Source organism: Amia ocellicauda, chromosome 16 (genome assembly GCF_036373705.1).
Source record: "Amia ocellicauda isolate fAmiCal2 chromosome 16, fAmiCal2.hap1, whole genome shotgun sequence".
NCBI classification, from domain to species: domain Eukaryota; kingdom Metazoa; phylum Chordata; class Actinopteri; order Amiiformes; family Amiidae; genus Amia; species Amia ocellicauda.
In genome coordinates, this window is record NC_089865.1 from 26,722,791 (window position 1) to 26,743,746 (window position 20,956).

A 20,956-nucleotide genomic window follows, 5' to 3' on the forward strand; every position below is an offset into this window, starting at 1 on the left:
TCTGGAAGGACACCGGGTCCCGACGGGATCCCTGCTGAGTTCTATAAGATCTTTTGGGAGGTGCTTAAAGAAGATCCGGCCCAGGTCTTGGGGTCGATGTACAGAGAGGGCAGATTGGCCCCTTCTATGAAGAAGAGTATCCTCTCCCTTCTTCACAAGAAGGGAGACCAAAAAGATCTGAGGAACTGGCGGCCGGTCAGCCTCCTGTGCACCGACTACAAGATACTGGCCAAAGCACTGACGCTCCGGCTGCAGCGGCCACTCCCTCAAGTCGTGGGTCCCGACCAGGTCTGTGGTGCTCAGGGATGTCGTGGCCTACTCGAACGAGAGAGGGCTTCCCCTGGTCCTAATCAGCTTGGACCAGGAGAAGGCCTTCGACATAGTGGGCCACGAATACCTGCAGCTCGTCATGGAGAGGATGGGTCTCGCTCTTGGCCTGAGGAAGTGGGTTAAGATCATTTACAGCGGTTTAAGCAGCAGGGTCCTTGTGAACCGCCACCTGACCGAACCATTTCCGGTCAGGTCGGGGGTCCGGCAGGGTTGTCCCCTGTCGGCCCTGCTGTACGTCCTCTGCTTGGAGCCGTTCATGCAGGCGATCCGCCGGGACGTCCGGGTGACACTTTTCCATCTCCCGGGTTCCGGCGGAGAGCAACTGAAGGCCCTGGCCTATATGGACGACGTGGCCGTGGTTTGCACGGACGCTCCGTCCGTGGCCAGGGTCGAGGAACTGCTGGACGGCTTCTGCAGGGCGACGGGGGCCGCTATCAACAAGGCCAAGAGCGAGGTCTACCTTTCCAGGGCATGGCCTGTCGGCCGGGGCCCGCCGACCGTGTTCCCTGTGAAGCCGTTTATCAAGGTTCTGGGGATCACGTTCGACGGGACCAACACGGGCACCCGGAGCTGGGAGGAGGCCATATCTAAGGTCCAAAAGAAGATCCACGGCTGGAGCACAAGGACCTTGATGATGGTTGGTAAGGTGCTGGTCGTAAAGGCCATCCTCTTCCCGATACTCCTCTACGAAGGAATGATCTTCCCCCCAGACAAGGTCATCGCAAAACTAGTGACCCGAATTATATTTCGGTTTGTCTGGGGGAGCAAAATGGAGAGGCTGAAAAGAGTGCAGATGGTGAATGGTACCCTGGATGGAGGCAGGGGCGTCCCGGACGTTGTGCGGCTGATAAAGGCGCAGGGGCTGGCTTATGTGGTCAAGAACATCCAGGCTGCTGGCAAGAAAGTGAGTTTTATGAACCGCTTTTATTTTGCCAGCAGCCTGAGACCATTCGGCCTCTGCGCCATGGATAACACCAGGCCGCACTCGTGGGATCCCCCGCCGTTCTACAGGTCGCTCCGAGCAATTGCTCTCGAAGTAGGCCTCCATAAAGTCGTGCTGGCCTCCTGGGATTATAAGACCATCTGTAGCCAGATGAGATCTACCCAGGAGACCAGCCGGATAGATGATTTCCCTACTGAAACCTGCTGGTTTATCTGGGCTAACGCTACGCACGTTTGCCTCACGAAAACACAGAAAGATGTCTCCTGGATGGCTGTGAGTCGGTGTCTCCCCACCCGAGTGTTCATGCACAGAAGGGGCATAGCTCCTTATGACACCTGCCCCTATAAGGGTTGCCTGGGGAAGGAGATGGAGGCTCATATCTTTAGGGATTGCCCCTCCGCCTGCAGGGTCTGGCTCCTGTTTTTCCCGTTCCTCCGCAGGTTTGCCGTTCCTGTGCGGACGACCGCCCCGCGGATCCTTTATGGCCCTGCCAAGGGAATAACATCACCCTCCCTGAGGTGCTGGTGGCGTGTCGTCTGCGCAGTGAAGCAGGCCCTGTGGGAGGGACGGAACATCTCTCTTTTTAATAAGCAGGAGCTGGACCCGATTGTCACCGCGCGGAGGGGCATGGTACTCATTCGTGAGTATGTCAATCTGGAGGTCCATCAGAGGGGCAAGGAGGAAGCCTACAAGATCTGGCACATAAGAGATATGGGGGAGCTTAGGATCCCTTGATGGGACCCACCTCCGGGGACGATCATCTCCCCCTGCTGGAGCCTGAGTCCAAGATCTTTTAACTATTTTAGGAATGATTATATTTTAAAATGAATTTTAAAAATGAATATTAATTGTTTTTAAAGATTTAGTTGTTTTTAAAAACACTAGTTTGTTTGGTTTTTTGGGTTGTTTTTGTTATATTTCTTTGTCAAATGTATTGGCCGTTTGGTTTTAATTTTAAATGAATTGGACTGTTTTGGTTTGTTTTTTATTTTCTTGTTTTATTTTATTTTTTTGATTTGTCCGATTCATTTTCAGTTATTTTCAATGTATTTGACATTTTTTGTTGGTTAGCAGGTTTGCTTTTAGCACATTTGTTTTTCTTTTTATGCACATGTTCAGTTATTTTGAATTTAATCACTTTGAGATTTTAATTTTTTTTAAGTGATTTTAAGAATTGATTTAAAAAAAAATTATTCACAAGTATTAAAATTTGAATGAATGTTTTTATTGTAATGTAAAATACTTCAAACAATAAAACAGTAAGGCACTGAGATGAGGGAGCTGCCTTATGACACACTGTGTGTGTTCTACTGCAAACAGGTGCTACAGTGTCTTTACACTGTGGTGTCCTGGGATATAAGGAATAGTTACATTACTAATGCTAAAAATATTGATGCCAGTACTGATGGATAGGAAATTGACTACTATTATCTGTCTTCACAGGAGTCAGCAACACTGACTACAGGTTGCTACACCTCTGCTGATTGCAACAGGAGGGTGGCGATGCCCAGGAATAGGCAGACTGAGCATTAACGATTAATTTTCTCCACAGGTGATGAAACAAAAACATAATTTTATCTTTCAGAAAAATTGAAGAAAGGCCTGAAGAACTCACCAGAAAAGACAACACATTGAAAATGGACTTGCTGTGTATGCAAACAAATAATTATGGATATAGATTAGAAAGGAATCATGCATACTCAAACAACTCCAACTTCTTTTACATCTAAGCGCAACTGACGCATACAGAGTCTGGTGGGACTGTGGGAATTGTGTTAACTATCCATTCCATAGTTTTATAGATTGACTACTGGATTTAAATAATTGTATGACTGAATGACTGAAATGTGAAACTATGTGTAATGTTTCGATGTAACTGTGAGTGGGTGCACATAAAACATGCTACTATGGTGTATTGTATATTGTATTATTGCTGTGGAAATAGTGTGAAAGACCTATTTCACATCGCGTTCACCGGCCTTCTTCCTCACCTTATACATCTCTGGCTGTCTGGTCATCATTGACCACTTGCCTGACTTCCTTTGCCCGCCTTCCCTGACAGTGAGGATGTTCTGCCACCTCGACTGCCTGCATCTTTGCTTCTGGGGCTTCTGAGGTTGCCCTGGGAATGTCGTCTACACGCCCAGGGCACGCATTTTACGGGCACGATCATGAAACTCTCCGGTCTTCTTCTGGGTGGGATGCAGGGTTTTCACATTCCTTACAATCCTCAGTGTAGCGGCATGGTGGCGCACTCACTTTTACGGAAAGCCTGCCCTGTGTAGTCCTGACCACTCCATTCCACTGGGAAGGGCTGCACTGTCGATCTCCCCGCTTTCCTTTATACACTGTGTGCCTCCTTGCACGTCAGACTCGGCTCTCTCCTTATGAGCTCATTACGAGCCATGGGATGTGACTTCCAGCAGATCTTTGGGGCCCTACCGACGCCCCGTTCTCTCTCTCTTCCCTTTCTCGGGACCTACTATGTGTTTGTGACTAGAATCCTCTCTTTCTTCTTATTCTTATTCAGGCCCTCTCGCTGTCGCACTACAGCCTTGTCTGTGTGGACGGCCGAGGAGGGGGGGGGGGGGGTTATATAGAGACGTATGAAACCTCAAAGCCTATAATCACTTCCTTTTCAACAGCACATCTTCCCCAGATGCTCTGCATGAAAGACAGAGTTAACAGGACGAATGGAACGAATTCCAACAGATCACTGCAGCATATGGACAAGTATTAAATGTGTCATAATGTTGGATATGTATGCATGAACCTGCAGCGGCTGACAGTGGCAGAACCCGAAGAGTGTGGGTTTTCACGAAATTGGTGCACCTTTGGAGGCGTCACTCCCAATCTCACACAATGGCGACAAAAGACAAAATGTTCACTTGCCGCCTAATATATCCCACCCACTGACAGGTGCCATGATAACGAGATGATCAGTGTTATTCACTATATACACAAAATAGACACCTGTGGTGGAAGAAAGATTTGGAGTCGGGAGTTCTAGTCAGAATTCATTACGTGCATGGGGGGAACAGAGCAACACAGAACTCAACGGATTTTAGGCTAGCATGACACTGTTCCCCAAAATATTTGAGACAGAACAATGCTGTTAAACCCGCTCTGGGACATACCCTCAAGGGGCCTTAACATTTTACAAACAGTGTCTGAATGGTCATTTCTAATAACTAGCAGTGATCTCATTAGCATTCTAAACTACGCCTTCCCATCTTATCAATATTATAATGAATACTCATGAATAATAATCATTAATCTCTACATTGCCAATTGCATTAGAAGGTACTTTGCAGTTAATACGTTGCAAGAAAGGAATGTGAGCTACTGAGATTTCTATATTGTTCTCTTACACACCTTACTTAGCAAACAAGCAAATGTACTATTGCTATTAACTTAACAATTGTATCTTTATTGCAGATATCATGTATTGTATCTTTTGTGGTGAACAGTTAGGTGATAATGGAGAATACTGTGCATGTTGTGGAAGAAATCAACGAGATGCTGAAACTGCTCAACAACCTCACCAAGATGAAAACACTTCACACAGTGCTCCATCTTTGCCAGTGGATTTAATTAAACAGTATTTTTTTGAAGGCCATCCATACAATGTTATACTGGATTTACTTTCCACTGTTCATGGAATTCAGTACAGCTTGCGGACATTAAAGAACAGGTTAAAGCACCTAGGGTTATCCTGAAGAAGTAACTATTCTTCATTAAGGGATGTGAGAAATGCCATTGTGTGTGAGTTGCAAGGACCGGGACAGCTCTTTGGTTATCGCACAATGTGGCAGGTATTAAAACAAAAATATAAGTTAAATGTTAAACGCTCAGAGGTAATGAGACTGTTATCTGCACTTGTTATCTGCACAACTGAACCCAGATAGCACAGCAGCGTTTGGCCAACGTCGGGCCGACGGATCATGAGTGGTCAGACCGACGTTGAAAGACTGATGTTCAAAATAAGGACGTCGGTCTGTCCATCCATGTTTGGACCTGCAAATGTTAATTTCCCAAAAGTATCCTTTACTCTTATCCTGTATCCAGTGTTGCTCGTTGCTTCGCTGTCCTCATCCTGTAACCCACAGTGTTTTCAGAGCCCGTTCTTGATCTTGTAGAAATATATTGCAGAAGAGCAGAACTACAGTCACACTTCGTTTTCTCTCTCCCTGAAGTACGAATGGGGGAAGCTTGACTGAGTATTTCTAAAATTGTATTATCCAATACACACAGTTATTTAAAAAGCTGACGTCTTATACATGCTCAACATAACCAAGCCTAATTAAATAATGAATGCAATATAATGTGCAGTAGCCACTTGGAGAATTGCAGATACCCAGATCAAAACACAACAGAAAGACATGTAAGATCGTATATTCAAATCACTCAGCAGAGGCATTAAGTAATAACAAGCACCAACTTTATTCACAAATAGTAGATTAAACATTTAAAAGAATAAACGACAAACGTCTGATCTCGCTTCTCAGTGATCGAGTTCTTGAATCCTCTGGATATGTCTGGCTTAATTCGAGATAAACAGATAAACCAAAATAGCTAAACTACAATGCATTCAATAACCCTTATTCATTCTTATAACTGTATATTTATTTGTCAGTTTTGACCACTTCTTAAATAGTTATGTGAAAGTTCCCTTCTGTCCTGTAGCCATTAAGTTACATTCGTGGCTTTTCTTATAAAGAATAAGAAAGTCAAACTTCAATGTTAAATCGGGATCATAATCATGGCTACCGACCCCACTCACTTCAGTAACGAAAGGTGTGTGTAACAAAAAATCTCGGTGAGTAAAGTAAAGTTGTCGAGCTAACCGCAGTGTGTGTGTACGAGGCATATGCAATAGACTTTGTGTAGTTGTTCAACGTCACAACTTAATCTGAAATACAAAACAACGTTTAAATTATATCGAGTGTCTGCTGGGACAGTACATACAGCAATGCAACACAGTTTAGATCATTTTATTTTATATTATTATTATTATTATTATTATTATTATTATTATTATTACTATTATTATTATTATTATTTCTTGGCAGACGCCCTCATCCTTTCACTCTGATATCCTTTCACTTATGATTTTCTGCTTCGTTTGATGTTGTAGTCTGAACTGGTGTACTTGCCCTCACTTGTATCTCCAATGGCTTAAATAATGAAAAAAGAAATATGAATAAGTAACGACTACATTAACACATATTTCTCATTCAGTCAATACTTTACGAACAGATTTGAAAAGCAGCAACGCACTTTACAGTTACTACTCGGTGAATGGTGTGTTACAGTAATTGACAGACTGTTTCGTCCAATCGCTGAAGTCCAATCTGTTTGACTATGTACCCTCCCTTTCCGTAATTGCGTCTGAATTGTTCACGTCCTCGGATTTGTTTCTCAGGTCCCAGTATTTATTTCTTCAAGTCCTCAGATTAGTTTTTTCATGACTTTGAATTTGTTTTTTAGGTCCTCGGATTTGTTTTTCAGGTCCTTTTCTATTTTTTTAATGTCAGGTTCAGGCGGCACGGTAAATTGCTAAAAAATACAGGTAAAAACTAATTAAAATGCCTTTAATAACCAGGGCTATAAACTATCCTAAAACTAATAAAAACTAACAAAATTTAACTAACTGTCTGTGCCTATGCCAGAGAGCTCTTACCGAATGACACTCAATAAAGAAAAAAAGAAGAGAAAGGAAAACACCGTCAGCCCCCCCGGTTTTACCGGAGAGATCACTGTCACACCCCCCCCCCCCCCCCCCCCCCCCCCCCGGCGCTCGTACCGGAGAAATCACTGTCAGCCCCGGGTGAAAGGGCTCAATTTCCATCGCACTTCCTGCAGCAATGACTCCCGCATCACGGTCACGGTTGAAAGGCAAAACAGCCCTGCGCCCTGCCCAACCCATGATATTATCACCCATGATAACACAAAACATCATAAAAAAGATAATTAGTAACAAATCAAAAAGTTAGTGATAATAATTTAAACTCATAATCATGAATATAAAAGAGCCTCGAATAAATGTCTGTGACAATGCCATACATGCTGACCAGGTCAGACATTAACTGCGACTCTAAGCTCACCCCTCTATCGCTGTGGATACGTTCCGGACAGCCAAAAGTTGAATGGCTGCCTTCTATAGGGCCTTTATTGTGGTCTGGTCTGTCTAGTCCCTTACTGGGATGGCCCAGGCAAATCGGGAAAATGGGTGAATCGTTATTATTATTATTATTATTATTATTATTATTATCATTATCATTTACTCATTTATTCATTTATTTATTAGCAGACGCATTTGTCCAGGGCGACTTAAAATATTAGAGCAATACACAGTCTTAAGTGTATGTAAGCTTGTGCTGTAATTACATTGTCGTTACTAGAATTTCATCTTTAGACGTTTAGACGTTTAGACGATGGTTTTTCAATGTTTTCAACAAGGAATGATCAGAGTTTGACATTTACAGTCATCACACGTTACTCTAGATACTGAGAGTGCTGTCAATTTGCCAACTTAAACATAATAATAATAATAATAATAATAATAATAATAATAATAATAATATGTATGGCATTAAGACGGCTCGTCTCCCATCATCATCACCATTATTATTATTATTATTATTATTATTATTATTATTATTAGTAGTAGTAGTAGTAGTAGTAGTAGTAGTAGTAGTAGTAGTAGTATTAATATTAATATGAATTAGGTAATTCCCACTAATACCTGCAATAAGAGAATTCTTCCTTTGCGACTTAAACCGTAAGGTGACTCACAATTAATGGCAGTGCAGAAAATTATATATGACATTTAAAATGATTAATAATGTACGAATGGCAGTAACTTTAAAAATAACGTAAGTCTATTACAATCTTGATTTTATATTAGATTGAACAAATTAACAAATTGTACAGTATCTTCAAAAGATAGTACGAAGGTGTTCATCTTGCAAATCACATTAACCTGTGTGTTATCTGCACTACACCAAAAGAGAGATTGATACTGGGTTATACTCTTGTCAGACATTATACTGCATTTCATAGGTTCAGAAGGGCCGTGGCTTCAGATCGACGGGGGATTTTCAATCTTTTAAGAGGATTTCAGTGACTTTATTTCGGAAAGATATGAGGACGTAAGATCGAGGTGGCTGCGTTTGGAAACTGTTTTGGTAGGTTTTCGGCTTCTCGGTGAAAAACACGCCGCGGTCATTACTAAAGGCCTGATTAATATTGACGAATGGGGGATTCTGCTTGCACCTCGTGTGTTTTCTTTTTGTTTTGTGGTCTTTTTCTTCTACTTCTCTCTGATTTTCTGTGGAGAGAAAACACAAATCCGAGAGGCGGTGTGCGCAAGAGAAGTGCCGAGCCTGAGGTTGAGTCTATACGGTTCTCATATAGTGTATAAGATCCGCCCCTCAGAGCCGCAGTCTCCACACGGTGTGAATCGCATTTACACAGAGACAGAGAAATGGCGGAAGAAGTCGCTCCAGCTCCCGCCGCCGCTCCGGCCAAGGCGCCCAAGAAGAAAGCCGCCGCCAAGCCCAAGAAGGCAGGACCCAGCGTGAGCGATCTGATCGTTAAAGCTGTGTCCGCTTCCAAGGAGAGGAGCGGCGTCTCGCTGGCCGCTCTGAAGAAATCCTTGGCGGCCAGCGGCTACGACGTGGAGAAGAACAACTCCCGCGTCAAGGTTGCAGTCAAGAGCCTGGTGACCAAGGGCGCTCTGGTGCAGGTTAAGGGCACCGGCGCTTCGGGCTCCTTCAAGCTGAACAAGCAGCAGGCGGAGGCCAAGAAGAAGCCCGCCACGAAGACCGCTGCTAAGCCCAAGAAGCCAGCGGCCAAGAAACCCGCCGCCGCCAAGAAACCCGCTGCGGCTGCAAAGTCCAAAAAGCCCGCAGCGAAGAAGCCAGCGGCCGCCAAGAAGTCTCCCAAGAAGGCCAAGAAGCCCGCGGCGGCCAAAAAGGCGACCAAGAGCCCCAAAAAAGTTGCTAAGAAGCCGGCGGCGCCCAAGAAGGCCACCAAGAGCCCCAAGAAAGCCAAGGCGGCCAAGCCCAAAGTGGCCAAACCCAAAACCGTCAAGCCGAAAGCCAAGAAGGCGGCTCCGAAGAAAAAGTGAAGGAATTGACTCCGGCTCCCCGCCTCGACCCACAACGGCTCTTCTAAGAGCCGCCACATCTTTTTAAATGCGCAATTTCCGTTCTTGTATCTTTTTTCTGATGTATTTTTATTTGTATACTCTATAAAATTGTATAAATATTGCCTTTAAACATAAGCTGTTATTTTCCCTTCTTGTGAATTGTATATTTCCTGTACACGTGTACATTTTAATTTTAAAATTGCATTATGGTTTGAACTGTACTGTATTATTGGCACTGCATTGCTCTTCTATTTTGTAAGTCGCCGTGGATAACAGGGTCTGCTAAGAAATACATAATAATACAATGGCTGTTTGCACTGTATTCAATACACAAAGGTACTTTAAAGAGTTTGTATCAGTTTTATGGTGGTGTGTAAAATTATACATTTGTTTTTGTTTCACTCAGGATGTTAGATCAATAGTGAGATTAAATGTAATATAGTCACACATGTTCACAGTAAGTCGTCATTCTAAAATGTATTTTTACATTGATTATTCATGTTTTCTATCGATGCGAATGACTATTGAAATAATGCGTCAAAATAAACAATAACAAGTTTGTGTATAGTTAAAATAGAAACTAATACCTTGTTTTTAACTAAATCTCGTTGGTCCTGTAGTGGTCTTTACATTAAAGTCAGTTTCACCATACAGCGCAGAAGAACCGCTCCCGCCTTACACTTGAAAAACAGACCATCTGACACCTCCATTTCGATTGGTGAAAACTGCCCTACAGCGCCAATCACTGCAGTCCCTTGGTAAGACAGAGAGATGAGGAAGTTTCAACCAATCATATGCAGACAGATTTCCTTAAAAAGAATTGACCCAGTTAGTTGAATTTCATTATAGATATTTCAATTCTACAAATTGTTGCAAACATGAGCGGAAGAGGCAAAACCGGCGGAAAGCAGAGAGCGAAGGCCAAGACTCGCTCCTCCAGGGCTGGACTACAGTTCCCAGTCGGCCGTGTCCACAGGCTGCTGCGGAAGGGAAACTATGCCCAGCGCGTCGGTGCTGGAGCCCCGGTCTATCTGGCCGCTGTGCTGGAGTATCTGACCGCCGAGATCCTGGAGCTGGCTGGCAACGCCGCCCGGGACAACAAGAAGACCCGCATCATCCCCCGGCACCTGCAGCTCGCCGTCCGCAACGACGAGGAGCTGAACAAGCTGCTGGGCGGCGTGACCATCGCCCAGGGCGGCGTGCTGCCCAACATCCAGGCCGTGCTGCTGCCCAAGAAGACCGAGAAGCCCGCCAAGAAGTAAAGACTGATTAACTGACTGGCAAAAACAGCTCTTTTAAGAGCCACCCAATCTTCTCATAAAAGCACGGATTTCAATTTAGTGTTATTACGAGTACTGTTGTATTGGTAGCTGCGATATTACATTTTGGGTTTAGATCAATGTCGTTAACCGTTGATACAGTCCTATACAGTTAACAAAACGTTATAATTTAGGTCCCAATATATAACTACAGAACATGTTTAATATTACATTAAGCGTTTCACCGGTGCATTTATACAAACCTACAATGCATTTCAACCACTAAACCTTCGAGTACTGTACATTGACAAGTACAAAGGTGTCTAACCCTGGTTCAGGAGAACCGCAGGGTCTACAAGCTTGTGCTCTATCAAGATCGTTGAATTGAACCAATTGTGGATCTTAATTAGACACAATATCCCTGTGTTCAAAGTATCCAATGATTGGTGATTTAGAGACCTGGAAAACTTTCAGGATCGCGGCTTTCCAGGAACACAGTTGGCTACCACTGGGCTAGTGCATGTCACTGTGAAGAAAAATCCAGTCTGTTAGTCTGTAGTAGAGACTGGAACTTAAAGAGAGGAACAAATTCGTTTAAAGCTCTTAGAGAGAGGGCATTTAATGTGTCCTCAGATTTGTTTTTTCATGTCATGGAATTTGTTTTTTAGGTCCTAGGATTTGTTTTTCAAGTCCTCTTATTTTTTATTTTTTTTAATGTCAGGTTTGCACTTCAGGCGGCACGGTAAATTACTAAAAAATACAGGTAAAAACTAAATAAAATGCCTTTAATAACCAGGGCTGTAAACTATCCAAAAACTAATAAAAAGAATTAACTAACTATCTGTGCCTATGCCAGAGAGCTCCTACCTAATGACACACAATAAAGAAAAAAGAAGAGAAAGGAAAACTAGTCCAAACCATCGGCGTCGTTAGACCCGGGCTTTCGGGGCTTAAGCCCCGGGTCTCTGTTACTAATAGCTCCGGGTCTTTTGATCCAATTCAGATTATTTCCTATAACGACATTTCTTGTCGATTATATTATACTGACGTGCGAAAACATAATACGAAAACACTGTCAGCCCCCCCGGTTTTACCGGAGAGATCACTGTCAGCACCCCGCCTCCCCCCCCCCCCCCCCCGCCGCTCGCACCGGAGAAATCACTGTCAGCCCCGGGTGAACGGGCTCAATTTCCATCACACTTCCTGCAGTAATGACTCCCGCATCACGGTTTGTCGCTATATTGAAAGGCAAAACAGCCCTGCGACCTGCGCCATGCGCTACCCATGATATTATCACCCATGATAACACAAAACAACATAAAACAGATAATTAGTAACAAATCAAAAAATTAGTGATAATAATTTAAACTCATAATCATGTATATAAATGAGCCTCCGTCACGTCTGTGAAAATGCCATACATGCTGACCAGGTCAGACATTAACTGCGACTCTAAGCTCACCCCTCTATCGCTGTGGATACGTTCCGGACAGCCAAAAGTTGAATGGCTGCCTTCTATAGGGCCTTTATTGTGGTCTGGTCTGTCTAGTCCCTTACTGGGATGGCCCAGGCAAATCGGGAAAATGGGTGAATCGTTATTATTATTATTATTATTATTATTATTATTATTATTATTATTATTATCATTTTCTCATTTATTCATTTATTTATTAGCAGACGCATTTCTCCAGGGCGACTTAAAATATTAGAGCAATACACAGTCTTAAGTGTATGTAAGCTTGTGCTGTAATTACATTGTCGTTACTAGAATTTCATCTTTAGACGTAAAATACATGGTCAATTAACTCCTGTTACTGTGCAATTACATTGTAAATAAACTATAATAAGGGTACTGTATTATACCGTGTTTCCTGAGTCTCTGTGTGTGAGTGATGTATGTATATTTGTGTGTGCATTTCCTTATGTGTTTGTGTCTGTGTGACACACAGGCAGAACACCTTATTCCCAACTGACACTGCAGTCAGACACAAACAGGCACATCTTGGACACACAGGCAAATTGAGAATCATTAGGTTCAAAACAGCACAATGGTTTTTCAATGTTTTCAACAAGGAATGGTCAGAATTTGACATTTACAGTCATCACACGTTACTCTAGATACTGAGAGTGCTGTCAATTTGCCAACTTAAACATAATAATAATAATAATAATATAAATAATAATAATAATAATAATAATAATAATAATAATAATAATAATAATAATAATAATAAAATGTATGGCATTAAGACGGCGCGTCTCCCATCATCATCACCATTATTATTATTATTAGTAGTAGTAGTAGTAGTAGTAGTAGTAGTAGTAGTAGTAGTAGTAATATTAATATGAATTAGGTAATTCCCACTAATACCTGCAATAAGAGAGTTCTTCCTTTGCGACTTAAACCGTAAGGTGACTCACAATTAATGGCAGTGCAGAAAATTATATATGACATTTAAAATGATTAATAATATACGAATGGCAGTAACTTTAAAAATAACGTCAGTCTATTTCAATCTTGATTTTATATTAGATTTAATAAATTAACAAATTGTACAGTATCTTCAAAAGATAGTACGAAGGTGTTCATCTTGCAAATCACATTAACCTGAGTGTGCGTGTGTTATCTGCACTACACCAAAAGAGAGATTGATACTGGGTTATACTCTTGTCAGACATTATACTGCATTTCATAGGTTCAGAAGGGCCGTGGCTTCAGATCGAAGGGGGATTTTCAATCTTTTAAGAGGATTATAGTGACTTTATTTCGGAAAGATATGAGGACGTAAGATCGAGGTGGCTGCGTTTGGAAGCTGTTTTGGTAGGTTTTCGGCTTCTCGGTGAAAAACACGCCGCGGTCATTACTAAAGGCCTGATTAATATTGACGAATGGGGGATTCTGCTTGCACCTCGTGTGTTTTCTTTTTGTTTTGTGGTCTTTTTCTTCTACTTCTCTCTGATTTTCTGTGGAGAGAAAACACAAATCCGAGAGGCGGTGTGCGCAAGAGAAGTGCCGAGCCTGAGGTTGAGTCTATACGGTTCTCATATAGTGTATAAGATCCGCCCCTCAGAGCCGCAGTCTCCACACGGTGTGAATCGCATTTACACAGAGACAGAGAAATGGCGGAAGAAGTCGCTCCAGCTCCCGCCGCCGCTCCGGCCAAGGCGCCCAAGAAGAAAGCCGCCGCCAAGCCCAAGAAGGCAGGACCCAGCGTGAGCGATCTGATCGTTAAAGCTGTGTCCGCTTCCAAGGAGAGGAGCGGCGTCTCGCTGGCCGCTCTGAAGAAATCCTTGGCGGCCAGCGGCTACGACGTGGAGAAGAACAACTCCCGCGTCAAGGTTGCAGTCAAGAGCCTGGTGACCAAGGGCGCTCTGGTGCAGGTTAAGGGCACCGGCGCTTCGGGCTCCTTCAAGCTGAACAAGCAGCAGGCGGAGGCCAAGAAGAAGCCCGCCACGAAGACCGCTGCTAAGCCCAAGAAGCCAGCGGCCAAGAAACCCGCCGCCGCCAAGAAACCCGCTGCGGCTGCAAAGTCCAAAAAGCCCGCAGCGAAGAAGCCAGCGGCCGCCAAGAAGTCTCCCAAGAAGGCCAAGAAGCCCGCGGCGGCCAAAAAGGCGACCAAGAGCCCCAAAAAAGTTGCTAAGAAGCCGGCGGCGCCCAAGAAGGCCACCAAGAGCCCCAAGAAAGCCAAGGCGGCCAAGCCCAAAGTGGCCAAACCCAAAACCGTCAAGCCGAAAGCCAAGAAGGCGGCTCCGAAGAAAAAGTGAAGGAATTGACTCCGGCTCCCCGCCTCGACCCACAACGGCTCTTCTAAGAGCCGCCACATCTTTTTAAATGCGCAATTTCCGTTTTTGTATTTTCTGATACACTTATTTGTATACTTTTTTAAATTGTGTACACATTGCCTGTAGCCATAAGCTGTTATTTTCCCCTCCTGTGAATTGTATATTTTCTATACGCTCGTGTAAATTTGAATTTTTAAATGGCATGGTTTGAACTGCACTGTATTATTGCACTTGTATGGCTCTTACATTTAGTAAGTCGCCCTGGATAACAGCGTCTGTTAAGACATAAATATTAGTAATACAATGCTTGGCTGTTTGCATTGTATTCAATACAAAAGGGTACTTTTAAGAGTATCAGTTTTATGGTGGTGTGTAAAACTATACAATTGTATCACTCTTATAAAAAATGGTTATTTGGTTTCTATATGGCACCGAAGGGTGTTTTGCCCATATTTATAGAACCATTGGCTGTGAGAGGCGATATATAGAACCCGTGTGCAGAATTGCGCACCGTGCCGCGCTCTCATTGGTCCAGATGGGTTTCGCTGCGGATGGACAAGAGCTGTCAACAGAATTTGCGCGAGGCTGCCAGCGAGTGAAGAGGTAAGTATGAACAGCGTTATTTTTAATGTTATAATTTGTATTAACATGGTTAAATTAAGTCACTTAATTAGATAGAATATCGACTATGTAAACTCCCTTTCAATACACATTACGTCAATATCGTGTTTATCTATCTATGGATAACGTATTAAAATGAAAAGTGATCATATACGGCCTGACTTTAAGTTAATACAAAGTTACAAGATGTTGGTGAAATTTATTTTACATGCGTAATTATGTAACCAACCATTATTCAGAAAATGGATACACTCTATTTCCCAGCAAAAATACGGCACGTGATGTTACCAGAATGAGATTTTTCTTGGAAACCGGCTTATCATTAAATCTTTTTATATCGTGTTGATCCTGGGCAGGTATTGAAAACTATTCAGTTATAGTTTTGTGACGACTATTTTGAAGAATAGTTTAATTCGCTCTCGAAATCTTTGTACACTCTTCCAGTATTCCCAACAAAAGTACTTGATGCTTTACAGAGGAAGGATCAATAATTTAAAAAGGAAAGAAGTCTCACTTGCTTTAAACATTAATTCAAGTGCTTTTTGATGACATTGCAAACCACACAGGGTAACATACACCAATGTATAAGTAACCTACATTTAATATTCTCTATTGGAACAGGCATGGTGATACAGGTTGGCCAGTATTCATTTCAATATATTAATGTATATGACATCAGAACAATGCAGAGGCATATTACATTACTTTAACAAACATTATTTATTCTACACACCTATTTAATACCTATGAAATAATGGAACTACGTGTCATCATTGATAATTCAATTTTAGTAATGATTATATTAATATTTATTTCAGGTATCCAATTCACAAAATGTATTTAAATGTCCAGGGCAGTGTCATACCAAATTTCAATTTCAAGGCGATGGAAGCCACTCTGGTTATGTTACAATTTCCTTAAATCCAAATGCTATGTTTCACTTAATTGTTACTTTTTATTCTGTTATCATTTACTAGCATGCCTCAGAAATTAATTTAAAAATGAGAGCCATTACTACACCTCAACACCCATTAATGAGATGAAGGCAAAATATAGCATCAAAAGATTCTGAAACATCACAACAGCAGGTCTTATTATTGATGAGAGCACTTTTATGTTGTAAACTTCAACCTATGTTCTAACCACAATTTACAGCAAATGTGTGCAATTCTAGTAAAGTAAGGTTGTATTTGCATTTATAGGAATTTTGTTTACATCTGCATATGTAATTTCCTGCAGACTGTGCTAAAGTTGGAGGACTTTGGAGAGGATGCCCATAGCTTCAATGAGCACATTAAAGTAATGCACCTAGAAATGTAGGCCAGATCTGGAATCTGTCAAAGACAGAATGCACCACACTGTACATGGAAGGACAGAATTGATGCAAAGGTCTACTGCAGAAGTCACAGTAGTTTCCATTTCTTCAAATTACTCAACTGGTAAGTTAATTTCTATCCTTCCTTTTCAATGAGTTTTAATGAGAAGAGTACGCCGTTGATTTATAGGATTGTTATATAAAATGTTATATGTATCTAACATGACCCTTGCATTTCCTTTTAAGCTGCTGTATCAGGTGATGGAAAGATTTGGAGAAGATCTGAACAGCAATATAAAAATTGGACTCCATTTCACTGCTCCCAATCCTAACAAATGCAAAGTGTTGGGCATTTGAAAAACTCCTGAAAGGATATATCCATGAAAATGTAGAGGAGTTCAAAAGGAGAGGTATGATAATTGTAAAATATAATGAACAAAGGAAAATGTATTTAGATTTCAATAGTTTTGCATACAATATTTTGTATTCTGTATTCAAGTTGTTTCACTACACTTGTTCTTATACAGAGCTCACTCGACTCACTCCCTGGATGGCCTGAGATGTTGACTAGTGTTCAACTATACAGAGAGAACCACAAGATTGCTTTAAAGCACTATGCTGTTGTGTTTCTTTAAGAGAAACACTGTTCCCTTTTGTTTGATTGCAGGTTTTAATTTTCATCCCCTACACTTACAGTGAAGATACAGTCACTGTGGAAGTGTTTGTTGTTAAATCAGTAATCTGATTTATTTTTGTCTTTTTAGAATTATTTTAGAAGCCAATGCAGCCAATGCAGCAGTTGTTCCCTCCTTCAATATTTAGAGAGAAAACTAAATATTCTTTGTAAATGAGGTGAGTAACTTGAGTTAATAAATACATTCCTGATTCTATCATATTCAAAAGTCATTGTCTGTGGATTAATTACATGCATTTCCTCAATTGATAAATTAAAAGACAGTCATATGAACATATATTTACCATATACTTTTTTACTTAAGTATCTGGAATTAATTTTGTGTGAGCATTTACCGTGTAACAAATTGAGGAGTTTGTTTCCACACAGTGCATATAGGAAATGAACAGGGACATGCAGAAAGGGGGGGTGGGACAGTGGTCAAGAGCTTGCCCCACCCCTCGCCGGATCCCGCTGTGTTTATACTAGCCGACGATACATCACCCCCCCACCCCAATCAACAATTATAATATAATTAAAAATGAGACTTTCCATGCATAATATTGCAATACATGTTCCTGAAATACAACAACAGATCAAGAAGCAGCGACGCCAACAATTACATTTCAGTCAAAAAGGAACAACCCCCTCCAAGCTGGGATGGTTAGCATCAAAATGGAAGTAGTAACCATCATTCAGCCCTCAGCACACATGGATGAATCCATAGCCATGGGCTGTTTGATGGCTCAACATACCCTACATTGTATGGACACATTGTTGTTCAAATTAAATTAGGACCAAAAGAAAATGTCAATACCAGTACTAAGGATGTGCAATATGTTGTCCTAAGAAAATCCAGGTTCTATACACTTTTAAGGCATGTTGAGTGTTACATATGAACAACTAATTGTTACAACCTTTTTGTTTTTGGTTGTATGTAATTAAATATAAATGTCAGCATTGTTTTATCAATCTTATTTTTTGTGTGTGTATATTTATGTACTAAATCATTGTTTGCTAGTAGTTCACTTTTTAACAATATGAAATACCAAATATTTATTGATATATAAGAACAGTTTTTTAATATATGAAGAGTTTTTTTGTATGTAATTAAATTGTTTCAAGCATAGTTTTAATAAATCTACTTATTTGTATTATTTTAATATATATATTAAAATAATACAAATAAGTAGATATATATATAATTATTTAATGTAATGAAATGTATTAGTAAATGTACTTATTTGTAATTATTTTAATATATGTTTCCCACTATTTAACAAATATAAACAATGTTGAATGTTTATGTAAGTCTGGTGAACCATCCATTTCAATAACCCCTTCATCCAATACAGGATCACAGTGAGCTGGAGAAAATAAGCTGACTGGGCAGGACATCAGGGCAACACTTATGCATGTCTTATATAAACACTTCTATAAATAAGTTCCACTAAGGTTTAATATGAGGTATAGTAAAGTGTTTCTTATTACCCCAGAAATGTCAAAGGGATCATAAGGATATAGATCCCCCAATAGTTATATGCCATGATACAGAAATGGCACCCTAAAAGGTTCCATTCAGAACGATTTGGGATCAGTAGAAAGAACCCCTTATGGTTCTTTTGAAAGAACCCCTAAAAAGGGTTCTATATAGATACATTTAGGGAGCCATATATGTATCATCGCATAGAACCTTTTGGGGATCTATATAGAACCATTTCTTCTAAGAGTGTATTGGTTTCACTCAGGATATTAGATCAATAGTGAGATTAAATGTAATACAGTCACACATGTTCACAGTAAGTCGTCATTCTAAAATGTATTTTTACATTGATTATTCATGTTTTCTATCGATGCGAATGACTATTGAAATAATGCGTCAAAATAAACAATTACAAGTTTGTGTATAGTTAAAATAGAAACTAATACCTTGTTTTTAACCAAATCTCGTTGGTCCTGTAGTGGTCTTTACATTAAAGTCAGTTTCACCATACAGCGCAGAAGAACCGCTCCCGCCTTACACTTGAAAAACAGACCATCTGACACCTCCATTTCGATTGGTGAAAACTGCCCTACAGCGCCAATCACTGCAGTCCCTTGGTAAGACAGAGAGATGAGGAAGTTTCAACCAATCATATGCAGACAGATTTCCTTAAAAAGAATTGACCCAGTTAGTTGAATTTCATTACAGATATTTCAATTCTACAAATTGTTGCAAACATGAGCGGAAGAGGCAAAACCGGCGGAAAGCAGAGAGCGAAGGCCAAGACTCGCTCCTCCAGGGCTGGACTACAGTTCCCAGTCGGCCGTGTCCACAGGCTGCTGCGGAAGGGAAACTATGCCCAGCGCGTCGGTGCTGGAGCCCCGGTCTATCTGGCCGCTGTGCTGGAGTATCTGACCGCCGAGATCCTGGAGCTGGCTGGCAACGCCGCCCGGGACAACAAGAAGACCCGCATCATCCCCCGGCACCTGCAGCTCGCCGTCCGCAACGACGAGGAGCTGAACAAGCTGCTGGGCGGCGTGACCATCGCCCAGGGCGGCGTGCTGCCCAACATCCAGGCCGTGCTGCTGCCCAAGAAGACCGAGAAGCCCGCCAAGAAGTAAAGACTGATTAACTGACTGGCAAAAACGGCTCTTTTAAGAGCCACCCAATCTTCTCATAAAAGCACGGATTTCAATTTAGTGTTATTACGAGTACTGTTGTATTGGTAGCTGCGATATTACATTTGGGTTTAGATCAATGTCGTTAACCGTTGATACAGTCCTATACAGTTAACAAAACGTTATAATTTAGGTCCCAATATATAACTACAGAACATGTTTAATATTACATTAAGCGTTTCACCGGTGCATTTATACAAACCTACAATGCATTTCAACCACTAAACCTTCGAGTACTGTACATTGACAAGTACAAAGGTGGCTAACCCTGGTCCAGGAGAACCGCAGGGTCTACAAGCTTGTGCTCTATCAAGAACCAATTGTGGATCTTAATTAGACACAATATCCCTGTTTTCAAGGTATCCAATGATTGGTGATTTAGAGACCTGGAAAACTTTCAGGATCGCGGCTTTCCAGGAACACAGTTGGCTACCACTGGGCTAGTGCATGTCACTGTGAAGAAAAATCCAGTCTGTTAGTCTGTAGTAGAGACTGGAACTTAAAGAGAGGAACAAATTCGTTTAAAGCTCTTAGAGAGAGGGCATTTAATGTGTCTCTCTCAATGCAATGATTTGTATCCATTCTTCGTTAATCTTAGTACGAGTATTAAACAAATGACAATCCATAGGTCTTATCTAAAGTGTAAATAGTCCATTTACTGCAGTGTGTTTAAAACTACTGTTTTGTTGGTGTAAGTATTTTACATATCGATAATAAAAACAATCAATACAAATTTTAATACTTAATACTTTAATACTTTAAATCAATTCTTAAAATCACTTAAAATTTTTAAAATCTTAGTGATTACCGTAAACAAAATACTGAACTTCAAATAAACGTGTGCACAAAACAATAAAACAAACTAGTGATTAAAGCAAAAATGCTACAACAAAAGAGTCAAATACATTGTAATGAACTGAAAATGCACCGGACAAATAAAAAAACAATTAAAATGGTAAAAATAAAAAAACAAACCAAAACGGTCCAATGCATTTAAAATTAAATCCAAACGGTCAATGTATTTCACAAAACTAAACCAAAAGAACCCAAACAATTAGTGCTTTAAAAACAACTAAATCTTTAAAAACAGTTAGAATTTATTTTTAAAAATCATTTTAAAACGCAATCATTCGTAAAAGATCTTGGACTCGGGCTCCAGCAGGGGGAGATGACCGTCCCCGGAGGTGGACGTGTGTTTAAAACGGCGGGAGGCAGA

General features: G+C 41.2%; 3 protein-coding genes across 3 annotated transcripts; all 3 read left to right on the forward strand.

Annotated features, from left to right (window-relative positions):
* Positions 1–8,723: 8,723 nt before the first annotated feature.
* LOC136711387 (histone H1-like) lies at positions 8,724–10,071 on the forward strand. Its single transcript, XM_066687617.1, has one exon. The coding sequence runs from the start codon at positions 8,763–8,765 to the stop codon at positions 9,405–9,407; it is 645 nt and encodes a 214-aa protein (XP_066543714.1). The 5' UTR covers positions 8,724–8,762; the 3' UTR covers positions 9,408–10,071.
* A 209-nt stretch (positions 10,072–10,280) lies between these two features.
* Positions 10,281–19,731, forward strand: LOC136711388 (histone H2AX-like). The gene is made up of 3 exons (XM_066687618.1): positions 10,281–10,686; positions 17,233–17,240; positions 19,286–19,731. Exons 1-3 carry the CDS (start codon positions 10,307–10,309, stop codon positions 19,681–19,683), a joined length of 786 nt encoding a protein of 261 aa, XP_066543715.1. The 5' UTR covers positions 10,281–10,306; the 3' UTR covers positions 19,684–19,731.
* LOC136711690 (histone H1-like) lies at positions 13,769–14,824 on the forward strand. The gene has a single exon (XM_066688108.1). It carries the CDS (start codon positions 13,808–13,810, stop codon positions 14,450–14,452), a length of 645 nt encoding a protein of 214 aa, XP_066544205.1. The 5' UTR covers positions 13,769–13,807; the 3' UTR covers positions 14,453–14,824.
* Positions 19,732–20,956: the final 1,225 nt, after the last annotated feature.

What these genes read in the sequence shown, in the direction of transcription:
- LOC136711387 (XM_066687617.1), top strand. Translation starts at nt 8,763, where the DNA reads ATGGCGGAAGAAGTCGCTCCAGCTCCCGCCGCCGCTCCGGCCAAGGCG.
- LOC136711690 (XM_066688108.1), top strand. Translation starts at nt 13,808, where the DNA reads ATGGCGGAAGAAGTCGCTCCAGCTCCCGCCGCCGCTCCGGCCAAGGCG.
- LOC136711388 (XM_066687618.1), top strand. Translation starts at nt 10,307, where the DNA reads ATGAGCGGAAGAGGCAAAACCGGCGGAAAGCAGAGAGCGAAGGCCAAG.